At 29.7% G+C, this 18,342-nt stretch overlaps 1 protein-coding gene across 5 annotated transcripts in view; it reads right to left on the bottom strand.

Moving 5' to 3' along the window:
- Window positions 1-18,342, bottom strand: part of LOC118182087 (fasciclin-2-like) — a 113,206-nt gene that overhangs the window by 3,282 nt on the left and 91,582 nt on the right. For 2 of the 5 annotated variants that reach the window (XM_035351372.2, XM_035351373.2), the window contains 3 exons: window positions 11,134-11,199; window positions 5,990-6,046; window positions 5,313-5,408 (listed from right to left, as the gene is read on the bottom strand). In XM_035351372.2, coding sequence (XP_035207263.1) covers window positions 5,313-5,408; window positions 5,990-6,046; window positions 11,134-11,199 — 219 coding nt within the window. The remainder of the gene's footprint in view (window positions 1-5,312; window positions 5,409-5,989; window positions 6,047-11,133; window positions 11,200-18,342) is intronic. The other 3 variants (XM_035351375.2, XM_035351374.2, XM_035351376.2) reach the window with 3 other exon arrangements.

Below are 18,342 nucleotides of genomic sequence, written 5' to 3' on the forward strand. Positions count from 1 at the left end.
TTTTTTCCACCTGATGCAAAAACTGTATGTTTTTAATTTTGTTATAGTCATAAGTCCTGACTGGTTTGTTTTTGTATCTACCATAGACATGTACACTGAGAAAAACTGCAAGTCTACTAACTAGAAAATCACTTCTTAAACTATAATAAATGTATTGCAAGAACTTTTTCTTTTTAGGCTTCAGATAATAAACACTGCAAACCAAGATATGTTTTTAACCCCAAAATCAAGTTCATGTGTTTGTAAAGAGTCTTATATAATCCAGTATTTTTGTCTGGTGTTCAATAATTGAATTTCTAGTTAGTTCCAAATGAAAAAAATGCTGGGGATTTTTGCTCTAGCAAAATATTCATTAAATAAACCCAATTATCTTTTCTCACTGTGAAAAAAGAAAAAATTTCATTGACAAATAAATCACTCTAAAATTATATTTACTCAGAATTTTTATATATTTATTATTCAAATAACTATACCTGGTTTGAAATTCTTTATTATGTTAAAGACTGAATTATTTGGTCATGCAAAGTGTGTTATCAATACCTATAGGAACAGATACTTTCATTGAGAATATTCTAAAAGAAACTAGCCTGTACCTACATTGCATTACAACTCACAGCCAGCCCATTCAAAGGCATAGACATAATGTGTAACACCCAAGTTTCACAGTTTTGTTACTTTGCCATTGGTTAGCCTGCTTATTATGTAAGAATTCATACTGATGCTGATTGACTTATAGTGAAAAATCCTTCGTATAAATCCGTAATGTTATTACTTTGAATTGTATCTCCTCACCAATACAAAATTTCTTTACATGTCCTTCTTTATAAAGATATGAATTCATTCATGATAAAAACTAAAGATAAACTATTCTAAATTCACACACTAGAAAAACAAAGCTGAAATTATTTTCGTCTAAAATTATATTTCTAGTATGCCATTTGTTTCTCAGGACAAAGTACATAATGATGCTTGCCTAAGGTTTTAAGAAATCTGAAACACAGCTTTGCCATACTTGAGTTCCTACAATCATACTATATTTACAGTGATGAGAAAAAGACATTAATAACAAAATGTGAGCAAGCACTTTAATTTGAAGATAAAAGAACAGATATGGTCTAAAAGAAGAGAAATTTTACGTGTAATTGATGATGAAAGTTTCAGACATACTGCGAAAAAATAATACACAGAAATGAAGATAGTATTTAGCAGAGAATCACAAAATGTACCTAAGTATAAATGGTGAAACTATCAGAACCTAATTATAACCTTCGTGTATATTTATTGTGAATTATCAGATACATTGAAAGAAAAACTGGGAACTCTTTACTATATACATGTTTATATCAAAAGCACTGTAGGCTAAACACTGGGAATTCTTTATAAAGTACACATTCTGAAAACTATGAACAAACAACATTCCATTAGAAGACATCATGTGTGCAACAAATATAACATTCAAAATGAAATTACCTGGTTATGCAAAAAATGCCAAATTACATCAACCTCAAACCTTTGACTAATAATCATACCAAAACAATAAGTGAATGCATGCAAATTGCTCATTTTACTTTGAATACATTTCTGTTAAAGTAATATTATATAATCAAATTCTGGAAGAGTTAAAATTATTTACATTATATCAGGATTTCTCAACCAGGGGGTGAATTTTATAATTTCAGGGGCAGAATGCAGTCAGCCTTTTATTTAGCTGCTGAATATTTAGTTTTAGTTAATGAATTGTTATTTTTTTCTTAATTGTACATGTTGCTAAGGCAGAGCTTGACAAGCAATGCATAGTTAAAATTGCAAAAATAGGTTGCTCTGGAAAAAAACAAATATTTGAAAATGTAACTTTTTCCAGAGGAATGGTAGTATGGCAAATTGAAAATATTTTACAGAATTTACTTGATCAGCTAGGAACAAAAACTGCTAATTGTAACTATAGTTCTCTTGCTTTAGATGAGTCCCAAGATATTACTGACATTAACCAATTATTAATCATTATTCATGGCATAGTTGAGAAATTTGGAATTAGCAAGGAGCTCATAAGGCAACATTTGAAAGATATGACCACTAGAGAAGACACTTTATGGCTGCTGGGGCGTTTAAATTAAACGCATTTAACTTCAAGCATCATCACAGATGGCTACCCTTGTTTAACAGAAAAAAATGCAGGCTTATTAAAACGAGCCAGTAATAAAATATAAAAGATGCAACCACAGTATGAAATAATTTTTCAGTATTGCTTCATTCATCAAGAAGTACTTTGTAAAAAATTGGGTCATTCCATTAATGTTATAACAAAACAGGGTTGAGCCCTAAATCACTGGCAGTTTCCCGAATTCTTCAAAGACATTTTATATTTCACTACTGATACTGGTGCTCTAGACAGTACAAGAGATGGCAAAGGCTGACTGCACTCACATTCAGCTTGATCAGCTGTATATGTTTTTCTTCCTCTTCTAAAATGTGGCTATATTCTCAGCAATCATGTAGTAAAATAACTAATGGGTTTCTTGGCAAAAATTTCATGTCTGCCATTTGGGAATGGAGATTCTTTTAGCCTAATTAACGTACAAGATTACCTACCTCCTCAAGGGAGAACACTGTATTACATATCTCACATGGAAAATATATTTTCATGTTTGCTTGGTATTAAACATATTGCAACTTATGTTTTTCAGCCTTGTTATATTTTTATTCAGGAAATTAATAGACAATAAATAATTCCTTCAAGGAACTAGAGAATTTTTTCCCCTATCAGATTTGCCAGTCATTTAACACTTTAGTGCTAAAAAACGTTTGTTGAATTATGAGGATAATACATATGCATTTTAAACAATGTTTAAAATGTGTTTTTGAAATGCAGATCAATTAAGACAGAGCCAAAAATCAATATTCTAAAAACTACCACAGTTTTACAATAATAATATTAAAAAGGTCTGTTTAAATAGGAAACTGAAAATTACACTGAAATATAGAAATACTTAAGTTCAACACTTAATCCCCAAAATAATGTATTTTATGTCAATAGTAGTAAGTGATTTTAAAAGCTTATTTTGAAAATAAAGTGTCATATAATGTCAAAGAGATTAAAATCTTCTTAATTTACACAAGCTATAATCAAAGCTGGAGTAACTGAAAGAAAATTGTGTGTTCAGAAAGGAATAAAAGTACAGCATCAAAATTAAATTCAACTTTATCTCATATTTTAAGAAGAAATAAAGGCAAGATAGACTGCAGGCAAACATCCAAAAGTGATTTGAGAGATATGACAGCATTCAAAATCAGAAGAATGAATAATAATTCAATGATATTTTGAAGAGATCAGCAAGTCAAAGAGATAGAATTCAGCAAGACAAGTGAGAGAGAATTGAAATTACATGAAAAATGAAGAAAAGTATGTCACACAACATTTACATACATATATTCAAATCACTTCCCAGTGCAATAGACTTCTACCCTTTACAAATCATAAAGTATTATAAATTTTCTATAAATTAAACACTTTTGTGTTTCTTAATATTAAAATAAACAATGCAAAATCATTACAGTTTGTAAAATATTGATGCTATAGCCATGTATATTTTTAAGACTTAAAACAGTAAATATAATTTTAGAAAGTAAATGTTCCACTATTTAATACAAACAGATATTAAACTCATTATAATAGTTATTAATATACAGTAATTTGCACAATTAAATGTTGGTCTATGAATAAGGACATGATGTTCTTTCCTTCACAAATGGATAGGTTTGAAGACAACTGAATAATTACCCCCACTTGAATTACTCAGTTTTCAATTCAGCAAGATAAGTGCAATTATGCCTGATGCACTTTCATTAAACACATAAATGGATATTTATATTTGAATTTAATTTATACTGAAATATAGAAATACTTAAGTTCAACACTTAATCCCCAAAATAAGATCAACTTAATCCTCAAGAGATACTGTGATATTATCAATAATTACATTTTAATATATTAATTTTATGTTTTTATTTCTTACTAAGGACAGCACAATGACTCAAAAATTTTGAATAACTAACTACATATCAGGTGAAAGTATATTAATGAGAAAACATTACACGTTAAATTCACATGGTAAGTATAATGACTATGATGATGATGATAATTGCAACAGGATTTTTTATTTTCCTCTAGTAATTAATGAATGGGTTTACATAGTGACATATAATGATGACCAAATACAGTATCCTACAATGGTTTAAAATGAAATTAATAAAATTTTAAAATGTAAATAGTTTTAATGCAGTTTTACTTTTTAAATATAGCTCTTTGATATTATTAAACTTCTTAGCAAAACAGATGCAGCTTCTAGATCACTTCACAAAATGCAGCTCTTGAAAGATTTTCAACTTGTCATCTAAGTTTTTCTAAATTCTGAATTGTTCTCTTTAAAGGAAAAAAGTAATATGATGTGGCAAATTCAGCCAAAAAAAAAGGGAGGGGGGCTATTATCAATAGCAACATTTTTGTTTACAATAAGCTGCTTGACAATAAATACATTATGGGAATCAAATTGATTGGATTCTTATTGTTTAATTAAATCCATAACAGCAGACATAGACTGCATAAAATAAAATATTTTATTAAGATTTCTTCTCATAAGTAGAGAGTATTTCAAGATTAGAATCACAGATACATCAAAATGGTGGACATTCTTCCTTGGATGAAAAGTATCCTAGTGAATCATTTTAATATTCCATTTAAATCAGGATTCTTCTCCAAAGATCATATAGCCTAACAATCATTATATCACTGGTTATTATTTTGCAGTTTTTTTTGGGGGGATTGATTAGAAAATTCAAATTCTAAGGGGGGGGGAAGAAGTCTTAAAATTTTTTTGTACTCTGTGTAAATGACTGGTACCTATACTAACGGGATTAATCAGATAATTTCAAAAGCTTAAATTTTGGCAACACATACAGAATCAAAAGAAAAACTTTACATTTTAAGATCTTTTCAGAAATCTTACAACAAAAATTATGTTTTAAAACAGCATACATTTTTATTTTGTAAAAGGTATTTCTTTGTTCTCCATATACATTAATATACTTAATCTTTCTGAATCAGTTTTGATGGTACAGCTATATTGTAAAAGGGTAGAAGTAATAATCAAGTAAAATAATAATTTAAAAAAGCATAATTAAGGCTTTTTGATTTTATATGACATACTTTTGAGTTCAGTCACAAGTGAAAAGAAAGGGAAAAGTGCATTCGAGAATGAACACAGACAAAAGAGGGGGAAAAAGCTATCGAGCATATGATTGTTCCCGAGGCTCACCCTGCTGACTGAATCATGGGCGTGTCTTCATTAGCAACTTCCCCATCATTATCTTTTTCAGTTTCTTCAGTGACCTTGAGAGGCTCCTTCTCTTTGCTAAAGGGGCAGAGAAATATTACTCAAATCTATATATCCCTAAGGAAACACCTCAATAAAGGAGTAATTGCGGAAATCATGATCCTAGATAATATTAGCTCCCTCAAGAGATACTGTGAGAAAATAAAAAATGGTTACAATAGTGCTTTAGTCTTCTAGATGAGTTCCCCTAGAACTTTAACACATGCTAAAAAAAAGAAATCATAAATTCATGCAATTTTTGCACATGCAGTTAACAGTTTCTACTTTGTGAATTTTTGGTATTGTACAAAAATTTATTAATTTTTTTTTCAAATTCTGTATATGATGAGAAAATATAACACTTTTTAGAGTTAATAACCATGCAATAAAATTACAAAACTACATATTTCAAAAACAAAGTACCTATATTTACAAGCATAAATATACATAAATAAATAAAAACATATTAATAGACAAAAAGTAACAGCATGCTTCAATCAATCAATAAGTAAATCTAGGATTTTTTTAAGGGGTTTGTAATGGTATATGAAATGACAAAATAATGTCATGCTAATAATATTTCAAAATAAGGAAAATTTATTCTTTGATTGATTACTCACTCAAATGCTGGGTTATCCACTTCTGTTCTCGTTTTTTTTTCAGGGTTATCGCCTTTTCTGAGGGAATAATATCACAAATTCAAATGCAAGCAAAGACAACAGTTTCACAGATTAAAACTTACATAATTAATAATGACATATTTGATTAGATACACTAGATATACATATGTAACTGAGACAGAAAAGGCAGAGCAGAAGATATGCGAAGAATGCAGGAACTATTGCCATGCCATTTTTATATTTACTAAAGTAGCACAATTTACAAAATTTATCATGTGAAATAAATTATTACAATACAAAGTCTGAAATCCAGACTCGTCGGGACTTCGGCAATTCCGGATATTAGATCATCAATTTAAATCTGGTAGGATGGAATGCAGGAATTATACAATCAAAAATATGAAATCGTAATTTGTGAAATAAAGAGCAATTATGATTTAAAGAGCATCAAAATTTACAAAAAAAAAAAAAAAAAAAAAACTTAATATTTATTTGTTTACTTTATCAAACATCTCTTTTAATGTTAATTGTTTAAGCTGCTTTGTTTTTTGTGTTAATACTTTCTCTTTAATTCTATAAACAGACATAATTTCTTGTTCAGTTACAAAGTTCCACTGTTCAAGTCCTCTAATTGCTCTGTTGAGAATACCGACCAACTTGTCAATCAAAATTTTTTTGTTTTCAATAACCTCTCTGTCACTTTCTTCACTATCAGTAGCAGTATTTTCTGGATCCAGAACCATACTACAGATTTCGCCATCCGTTAATTGATTGATGATTGGGGCACTATCATCGCAATGAAAAATTTCTGTTATATCATCTTCATTTATTACTGCTTTTCACATTTCTTTACAAAATACATTAACTGGAAAATTTCACCTTTAATTTGATTTGTGATATCCGAAAACCTTCAAATTCACGGCTATCATCTTCATCATCCTCACCATAACATATGGTAGCTGCCCATAAATTATGCCAAGCAATTTTTAACGTATCTGGAGATACATCCTTCCATGATCTTGCAATGCTCCACACAGCAAAATTTATGCTAAAATATTTCAAAAATTCTTGAATAGTCTTGCCGTTGCTGAAGAAATTTAACATGAATAAATAAAAACATATTAATAGACAAAAAGTAACAGCATGCTTCAATCAATCAATAAGTAAATCTAGGATTTATATTTCTGTTTAAAAATGCCACTTTATATTTGCATTTCAGCATGTGCACTATTCCGATATCCATAGGCTGAATGACAGACTTATAATTTGGAGAGAAGAAGAATACGAATACATTATCTTTCACTAAAACTTACAGTGAAGTATGAGCCGAACAGTTGTCTACAATCAGGACTATTTTTGAGTCATCAGGTAAACCAACCGAATTCAAATGTTGCCGAGCCTCGGGTATAAAATGATTTTTAAACTAATCATTCATTAATGCTTGTGTCATCCTTGCTTTTTTCTTTGCACAATGTATAATGAGGAAAATTGTTACTCCTTTAAATGCTTGAGGTCGTGCATGTTTTCCAATTACGAAAAGTTTGTGTTATAAAAAACTTCTCATCCCTTAATTTTGCTGCTCAGTGCTTCCTTGAATTCGAAAAATTTTGTCTTCCCTAAATTCTGCTGTCCGGTGCCGACATGTTCTGCCACCGCTTCTGAGTTTAAGGTGAACAACATATCAGTTATTCTTAATTAAAATAGCACTAAATGAAATCTTTTGGCCAATGAGTTTCATAAACAAAATCTATTTTTAGCATATGAAAAGAAATTTTTGTTGAATTTTTCCTCTTCAACATTTCTTAGAGCATTTAAAGATCTATAATTATCACCGAGCATAATGTTAGCATAAAAGATTGCCATACTCTTCTTATTATTCAATTAATAATATAAAAGAAATGTTTAGACATCACTGCATGAGTTATTACTGAAGCTGTCATGTACTGATAAACATATGGTGATGAAAGCAAAATATAATAAATAATGACTCGCCAGGTCAGCGTCAAGGATATAAAATAGGCGAATGTTTTGGTTCGTGATGTATGTCAAGCAGACACTCAGCTACAGAGCCAAATTATTAATCTCACAAATTTATTCTTACATAATTGTTTTCCCATAAGGTATTTTATTTAGTGCTTAAGTGAAATTAAGAATTGGAATTTTTAGTGAAAAATCTCCACATATTTTATTATCGAAGTAAAAATCAAATGTGCATGAGTAAAGCATACGAAAAAAGTGTTTACGGCTTTGACGTCCGGATTTTCGATCATTCCGGATAATGGATGTCCGGATTTCGGACTTTGCACTGCATGAATTCTTTATTTCTTTTTAAACTATTGTAGGTTTTCTTAAATCCACAGACACAAAATAAATTTGTTACTGTTTCATAAGATAATTTGTGATGCAATGAAAATAAATTATAAAAATACTAATAAATACTTTAAATTGCAATTTTTGGATATTAAAATAATTTTAAAAACTACCATATTTAGATAAATTATTTTTTCAGCATAAAATAAGTACATTATACATTTTATTAATGGTACTGATGGAGAGCACAAGCACCTTTACTATTTTAGAAATTTGTCTAATTAAATTAATATTTTCTCTAACTTAAAAGCTGAGATGCTGACAAATTTATTCATTATTTGAGATACTATGGAAACAAGAATCAACATAATGTTTAATAACTTTCCAGGACTTCGAAGGTTTGAATAAAGAGCATTTTTCTTCAGCTGCAGGTAAAGGAAAAAACAATCTTTCGCTTTCCTGCATCTGACGAAAGTTCTCTATTCAAACCTTCAAAAATTATCCTTGAAAATTTATAAAACATTATTCTGATTCTTGTTGCCTTAGCATCTCTAATAATCATTATTTGGTGTGTTATTTTAATCCAAATTTATTCTGAGAAAATATTTGACATACGTTTTATGAAGTAAGTAGTTATACCAGAGTAAAACTTGATATTAAAAACATATTATTTCAAAAAATAAATATATGCTAACATTTCAGGTATTTCTAGCTACTCCATTCAAAAACAATTCTAGCAATAAAAATAGATGGTTTCAAAAAGTACATATTAATCCTTATAGGATACCAATGTACTGTATATACACAAGGAAACTCTGATGAGGCAAAAATGAAGGAAGCAGAAAAAAAATTGAATAATAATGTATAAGATAAACAATTATAATAATAATAAATAAATGAATACTAATATATTTGAATATAATTATATTCCAATAATAAGTTTGTTTGTTTTCCTTGCTCTGTTACAAAAATTCACATGTTATTTTGCTTCACTTTATCTGCCCCTGCATGCATCAAAATTTATCCCTATATGCTTAACATTCATATTCAAATGTTAATCCTTATCAAACTGAATGCTTTCCAAATAAAGGTAACACTAGCAGCCTATTTTATTGATTTTGCTGATATAATAATAACAGTGTAGAAGGCCCTTTTCAAACTCCTTTAAAGCTAGAGTAAAAATTAAAAAATCTTCGACAACAAGGAGAAAAAATAATTACAAATAAATAATTAGCAAGCAAATAAGATGAAATTAATTATATGATTAGGGAATATACAATAATTTATGTAATAATTCAGCATTACTGATGAATGTAACTTCAATTGCAGTACAGTTTTATTTTTTTTCCAAATAACACAGCAACTGTGAAATATTATTTCACATTATACCAGAAACCAAAGTTGTCAGAATATTTAGATACAAGGAAGCCTAAATTTACAATCATTTAGCACATATGTGAAGCTCCAAAAGATATAAGACAACAAGCAAAGAAAATGCACAGGTTCCTTTAAAGCTTAGAAGCATGCTAAAATATTTGTAGTACAAGGTTTAAAATTTAGTTCTATGAGGTTATGATGTTGCTACATTTTTCAGCAAAAAATTTGTTGGAGGATTTTTCCATGTCTAGAGGCAGATTTACAAGGTCTTGCTAGTCAAAATCATTGAAGGCCCTGCATTCAAAGACCCTGCAAATTATTGATCATTTTTTAAAAATTATAATAAACATACCACATGTCTTAAGACTATGGATTTAAAAAAATGCAGGTGAAATGGCCTTTCCATTCAACAAATCTGCCACTGTCCATGTCAAAATCACAAATCTGAACATTTACAGTGTTCACTTGCATAAATTTCTGCACTAATTTTCATTGATTAATATGCTATTTAACCCTCTGAGCGGCAGGGGTTTTTGGATTTGACATGAAGACCTGTATTTGTGCAGCATTTATTAGCTAAATTAGTATAATTACTTAATTTAGCCTCTGTTTTCATAAACTTAACATTCATTAAGATTTTATTTATTTTATTATTCATTAAGATTATTATTTTATTATTGAAGAAAGTAAAAAAGCAAAATATCTTAAGTTATACGCTAATATTATCAAGTGACAAAAAAATCTTATGACCGGATAAAGCCAGTCGTGCCGCTCAGAGAGTTAAAGAAAGAGATAAATATTTAAGAACAATTATGCAGAAGTCGTAACTTTATTTTTTCAAAACCAAAGGTTTAAACACATTTCTTTTGAAGCAATATTATTTCAGAATCATGATTTTGTCATAGACACCAGTATTACTTTATTTTAGAATATAGATTAGAAAAATGAAACAGAAGTCTTTATAACTTTCTAATCATAACAGAAATGTGTTAATAACTCAAACTAAAAGATAATTTTTGAATAAGCACAGCTATGAGAAGACAACTGTTTGGTGGAGGAATATGCTTTTAACAAAGCATTTTAATGCATCTCACACAACATGAAGGACGTTACATCTACCATCTAATTATATAATGATGGCTAAAATTTAAGCTCTCAAAACTTTACGGCTTTAACTAGTGACAATAAAGAATCCATACACAAAGATTACATTAAAATTATAATAATTGTCAGTGAAATAACATATAGAATTGTTCCACAATATATAGAAATTCGCAACAATGAAGCAGAAAAGAAACATGTAATGCATGTTTCAGAGGACAATGAGAAGTCCATGCAGAAAGCAACATCAAACCTAGAAAAAGACATGCATGAGTTTTCATGCTCCTCTGCAGGATAGACAGCAGCTAAACCTGAAATTAAATATCAGTAACAATGCTGTTACGTAGTACGCTTACTCAGGGACAGTTGAATTGTCCACATCTATCTTAACATTTCCATTGTTTGTATTAGCCTCATTTCCTCTGTAAAAAACATAGTTACGATGAACTGATATGATAGCTAATGCATATGATTATATAAAATTCTGTACCAACAGTATTTGATGAATAAACAAAAATAGGTGCTAGTTAAAATAAATCATTAGCAGTAAAAATGGAGTCAGCAATTCTTAAGCATTAGTTCCAAAACTGAAATATAAATTCTAATGAAATAATTAAACATAAATAAAAGTATTACAAATTACACGTAAAATGCAATAGCTGCAATATATTTTAAAATCAGACAAGTGCAAATTCATAATCATTCATCTTTTCCCTTTTTGATTTCACATTACAGATCTGTATATTCATTTAAAAAATTTCAAATTTTAATAGCTTGTCTTTGTCAAGAAATAATATCATTTACAATTTAAACACTAGAATGTTTTTACTATGGAGCATTAGTATTGACTTTATAATGATAACTGTTATATATGTAACTGTATTTATTATTATTATTATTAATTATTAACCATAATTGTGATATAGATTATTAGAGTAGCAATGTAGAATAAACCATGTTTTTTGTAGATATCATAATCATCATGTAGCACCTATCCAACATATATGATGAACTATCAAGGATACATGGTGCAGCCTAGTTTAGGGAAAAAGAAGGAAAAATATCTTTTTTTTTAAAGAACCATGCAGCTTCACTTGTGAATAACCTGGAAGATACTCTAAACTTTGAAACATGATAGGAAGTTGTTTACTGTGAAATAGAAACTTTCACTTTGGTAAGTGCCTTGTTTATTTTTATTAGAAGTGGCTAAAAATACAATAAACTAAGTCTTAAATTAAATAAGGATAGACTAAAGCCACCAAATAACCTAAATTTAAGGTAATTTAAGCGAAAACTGAAACAAAAATTCCAGATTTATATGTTAGCATCTGGTAGTATTACTAATTGCATATTATTGGTGAAGATGTAGAGTCATTAGGTGTTTTTAGAAGCAGGCCAGATGAAAAATATGCAACCGCCTTCGCCGGGAATCAAACCACAGACCTCTGGAATACTGGCCCAGTGTGCTGAACCACTACACCACGAAGGATGCTTGGAAAGTGGGAGAAATACCTTATAAAGAAACACTTGAAAAGATTAATATTTTTAATTTAAATGAAGAAGATAAGAAGGATGTTGACAAAGTAATTGAAGCTTTCCAAAATTATTGCACACCCAAAGGAAAGCAAACTAAAGTGTTGACAGACATATATTTTTCTGTGGGACACAACATGTAGGTGAATCATATGATGATTTTTTTAGTTAAAGAAATTAAGTAGTAACTGCCAATTACATAGAATTAAAAAATAATTTAATTGAGATAGAATAGTAAGTGGAGTTCTAAATAAAAATCTTAAAGATAGGTTTGTGGGAAATGGTAATAGTTAAACCATATTTCTTCTTCAAATTGTTGAGAATACCTTCATGGCAATTACTCCAGTAAAAGAAAAAGAAAAAAAGTGAGAAGAAGAAAAGAGTTATTGAATGAGCATTTTGGTAACACAGAGAAACCAGAAGAAAACCAACTGAAGAACTAGCATTTTTATTTAGATATAACAGATTTTTATTTAATTTGAACTCGATTTTTGGAAGTTTTTGAATCGGCTGTAATCAAATATTGTTGTTTAAATCATTATCATTTTAAACTAGAAATGTAAATAATATTGTGACAATATAAAACTAAGAAAAGCTATATCTGATGATTATTTCTAGGTTATGAATGATTTATTAAAGGAGACATTAATTTTTTCTTAGCAGATATTCGGAATGTAATCCAGCATCAAGAAAATCATCAAAGGGGTAAGTCTTGGAAATTGAATGAGCCATTATATTATATTAATAGATTTAACACTAAATGGAGTATATACTAGTTTTATTTAAAAGACACACAATAGGTTATCAAGGGAAGATCAGTTAACATTGGAGAAATTTATTAAAATGTGTAAAGCTCCTGAATTAGCAGAACTTCAGCTGAAAACATTAACTGAAGAAAATAAAATAGAAAAGATCAAGCGGAATAAGATTCCACCTTTATAGGAAAAATGTCAGCCATGTAAGAAAAAATACTATTTAAAGCAAGAGCAACAAAGTATTAAATCATCTTCAAACTATCAAGGAAATAACAACAATAATCCAAAACTATGTAGAAATTCTCAAGTTATACAGTTGTCCTGCTTATAATAAGATTTGCTTATACTGTAAAAAGAATAATCATTTTTCGAAAATGTGCAATTATAAAAATATTAATGTACTACAGAATAATTTAGAGCACGAGTTGCATTATAATGATAATGAATATATTTTAGGATCAGTAGAAGACAAAAATCCATTTTCTAAAAATGCAACAGAATGGTTTGAAAGGCTAAACATATTTAAATATTTATTTGTTAAATTGGATACTGGTGCTCAATGTAATGTGTTACCATTGCCTAAATTTGTTACCTCTTAAATTTAAACAATTAAATTTAAGAGATAAATGTCTGACTGAAATGAAAGTCACTTTAAATAATTACAATGGTTCTAAAATTGATGTAGTTGGAAAATGCAAATTCTTACATGAAACATCTAAAAGTGATAAAAATGAAGTAGAATTTCAAGTAGTAGCATGTGATAAAACTATTCCAGCTACTTTAGGTTTACATATATTGCAAAAATTAAACCTAGTACAAAGGCTTTGTACAGTAAATCCTAAATCTAATTAAAAGTTACCAGAATCTTTAAAAGGATATCAAGATATCTACAGAATTTGCAAATTCATTAGTTGTAGTAAGAAAATGGTAATTTAAGAATGTGTTTAGATCCTCAGAATCCTAACCAAAATATACTGAGAAAACATTATCACATACCTATCTTTGAAGAAATGTCATCTCAACTAGCAAATGCAAAGGTGTTTAGTATTTTAGACGCAAACAAAACATTTTGGCAAATTCAACTGTCACATTCAAGTTGTGAATTTACTACATTTAATACTCCGTTTGGTAGCTATTGTTTTTAAGTTTGAAAGAGTTCATCACAAAAAGTGTTTCAAAGAAGATTTTATGACATTTCTAGTGATTTAAAAGTTCAAATACATCATTAGATTAAGATGACTTATTAGTTTGAAGTAAAGATAAAAAAGAACATACGAGGGCCATCCAGGAAGTAGATTACGTTTCCGTCTGTGTCCGCTAGGGGCGGGGCTAGCGCGGCCATCTTGGGGTCAGAGCATTGCGCAGCTCAGTCTGCATCTAGCCGTGCTAGTGAGAGGTTCGTGCTGTGCTCCGTTCAGATACTGTGACGGTTTGAAATGTCTGCGTTAATTGAAAATCCCGCGAGCTGCGAGGTGCGCTCAGTAATAAGGTTTCTGACTGCAAAAAACTGTAAACCGATAGAAATCTATCGGCAGCTTCGTGAAGTGTATGGGGACAACATTATCACTGAAGGTGGAGTGCGTCAGTGGGTCATAAGATTTCAAAATGGCCGAACCAATGTTCACGACGAAGATCGAAGTGGGAGACCCAGCATAGTGACCGCCGAACTTCTCGAAAAAGTCGATGCTAAAGTCCGTGAAAATCGAAATTTCACAATAACGGAACTTTCTTTGAGTTTTCCACAAATTTCGCGAAGTTTGTTGCACGAAATCATCAGCGAAAAGCTTGGTTACCACAAGTTTTGTGCAAGATGGAAGGCAAGAAGAGGTAACGAAGTGGTTGAAGGCGCAGGCGGCCGAATTTTTCGACGAAGGAATTTCCAAGCTCGTACATCGCTACGATAAATGCCTTAATTTGTATGGTGACTATGTAGAAAAGTAGTATTTGAGTGTGGCTTTCATCTGTATATAATAAAATTTGTTTCCTATACTTTGTTTATTTTTTTATTCCAAAACGTAATCTACTTTCTGGATAGCCCTCGTAATTTAAAATTAAAATTAAAGAAATTGTTGGACAAAGCAAAAGAAAAGGATGTTAAATTTAATTTACGTAAATGTTAATTTGGGCTGAATGAAGTCAAATACATGGGACATATATTTTCAATGATGATTTAAAACCAGATAAAGACACAATTAAGGATATTCTCGATATTAAACCACCAAAAAATGTCAAGGAATTAGAAACCTTCCTAGGAATGATTACATATGTTTCTAGATTTATACCTTATGTATCAGAATTGACATCATGTTTAAGGGATTTGTTGTAAAAACAAGTTATTTGGAACTGGAATGCAGTACAGGAAAAAGCATTCAGAAGACTAAAAGATGCCACCAGTAAATAAATCAGTTTTACAGTATTATGATATAAACATGCCAGTAGTTTGCAGATGCATCTCAAGGACTAGGAGCAGTTTTACTGCAGAATAATTTACCAGTAGCATATGCGTCTAAAGCATTAAAAGATACACAGAAGAATTATGCTCAAATTGAAAAGGAAATTTTAGCCATTGTATTTGCATGTGAGAAATTTCACCAGTATATATTTGGAAAATATATTACAGTGAAAAGTGACTATAAACTATGGGAATCAATTTTCAAAAAGACATTAAATAAATGCCCAGTAAGATTACAAAGAATACGTACAAGACTGCAGTCATATCAGTTTGAGATAAAATATACACCAGGAAAAGAACTTTTTATAGCAGATGAATTATTAAGATCATTTACTGATAAAGGATTTGATTTCTTTGAAGGAGACATAGAAGCCAATGTTGGATTGGATGTAGAATGTATACCAATGTCTAAAGGTAAAATGGAAGTTTTTCATCTGGAAACAGAAAAAGATGCAGAACTACAAGTTTTAAGAGAATTAATTAAAACTGGTTGGCCAGATGAAAAATGTATGGTTCCAGAACTGGAAAAACCATATTTTAATTTCAGAGAAGAATTATCAGAAGCAAATGGATTAATATTTAAAAATTCCTGTGTTGTTGTACCAAGAAGTTTACGAAAAGATATGTTAAGCAGAATTCATTATGGTAATTTAGGAGTAGTAAAATGCAAGATCAAAGTAAGAGAAATATTATATTAGCCAGGAATGTCGAAAGAAATTGAAGATTTGGTACTGAATTGTCAAGCAACAAAAAGCTAATACTAAAGAACCAATGATATCTAAAGAAATACCTAATGGTCCATGGGAAGTATTGGGAACAGATCTCTTTTACTTTCAAGGAAGGGATTATCTAATGGTTACAGATTATTTTAGCAAATATGTTGAAATTGGGCATTTGGAAGATTTGTCAAGTGTAGCAGTGATAAAGCAATTGAAATAAATTTTTGCAAGACATGGTATTCCGAAAATAGTATATTCGGATAATGGTCCACAATATAATTGCAGGAAATTTAAAGACTTTGCAAGAAGATGGAATTTTGAAACCAGAACTTCTAGTTCAAATTACCCACGATCTAATGGAATGATTGAAAGACATATTCAAACTGTCACGCGAATGTTAGAAAAAGCTGTAGTTGACAACAAGGATCCATATTTAGTATTACTGGAATATCGTAACTAACCTATTTCAGATGAAATTAAGTCACCTTCAGAATTGATGTTTGGAAGAAAAGTAAATGGGTTGATGCCTATAAAAGAGAATTTCGTCTAAGCTAAACGATATAAAGAGCATAAACAACATTTACTGAAGAGAAAAACTTTACAAAAAAGCTATTATGACAGAAATGCAAGACCATTAAAACCACTAAAGGTAGGAGATCACGTGCACGTAAAAGAGAAAGGGGGAAGAAAGAAAGTGGGAAAATTATAGAAGAAGCAGAAAGACCACGTTCATATAGGATTATAAGAGCAGACAGAAGAATTGTAGAAAGAAACAGAAGAGATATTCTTAAAGGAACTAATTGCAAAGAGTTTGCAATGCAAAACCATTATGAAAATGAAAGCCATGAAGATTTGAAGTACTTCAAATTCAGATATGGTCATAAGTTCTTCGAAACCTAACAGTAGTGTTGTGCCAAATACTGAAAGAGGTACTGTAATCACCAAATTTTGCAATTGCAATAATAACTGCACATATCTTTCAAGAATAATTTTCTTTATGTATTCAGTTTCTTTCTTCAACACATTTCCTTTCATTTTAGATTTTTTTGGATTTGAAATTGTGAAAATTTGAAAACATGAAAAGTATTTGATAATTAGATCCAGACAAATGTAATTAAGGATTTATGTTATTCTAAAAAACACTAAATGCATTTAGAATGTATAGAAAAAGAGGCTAATTTTATTTCTTTAGCAAAATGAAATATATATGGTAAAGGCCGGTTACAGAGTTGATGTGGCAGAATTTTTAAAATTTAATGACACATCGAATAACAAAATCTAGAAATGGCAAAACTTTTAGAATTTAGAGCAGACACTGGAAGCAGAATTTAAAAGGCACTAGGGAGTTGAATTTAGGATCCACAGAGATTGCATCAGATGGGAAAATGCCTAGAGCCATCTATGCGTATGATGCATTAAGACATATTAGATGAATATTTTAAATTGTAAGTTTTCAATTTATTTATTAATAAAAAAATCCTTTGCTATAATGCCTGCCCATGTCATAAGATTAGAAACATTTTTGATATTTTCCATGCTTGAGTCTAGTGAAAAGTAGAGAAAATAAAGGGAAGATACACATGCTAAGATTCTAATATAAGAAGTATAACATTCAAATATTATGTTTTCATTGTTCTTCTAGACGTTCTCCCAAAAGTAAGAAATTCATTGCAAACTTTCTGTAAAATACATCCATTACATGTTGATACTATGGAGACATTTTTCATTTTGTCACATATTTCTTGAATCTTCTAGAATCGTGGGTCATGTAAAAGAGAAAGGGGGATGAAAGAAAGTTGGCTTGTCTTCAAATCCTTTTAAACCTTCCAAGCTACAATGTCTAAAATCCTACAGAAAAATTATTCCTACCAATTCTGTAACAGCAAAAAGACAGAAATATTTTTTTTTTTTTTGGGGGGGGGGGAACGTAAAATTAATTTTATAGAGAAAATTGACGCATATTTTGAGACAATGACATGAAAAAACTTTTACTATGAAAAAATTAAAAAGAAGACATTTTTAATTAATTACATAGCTAATTTTGCTTTTGCTAAGAGGTGTTTTGTAAATTGTGCTTTAGAGCATTATACCTTGTTTATTTTTCAG

The sequence above is a fragment of the Stegodyphus dumicola genome, chromosome 1 (genome assembly GCF_044657685.1).
Source record: "Stegodyphus dumicola isolate Sdum_Otavi_A_Nest chromosome 1, ASM4465768v1".
Classification (NCBI taxonomy): domain Eukaryota; kingdom Metazoa; phylum Arthropoda; class Arachnida; order Araneae; family Eresidae; genus Stegodyphus; species Stegodyphus dumicola.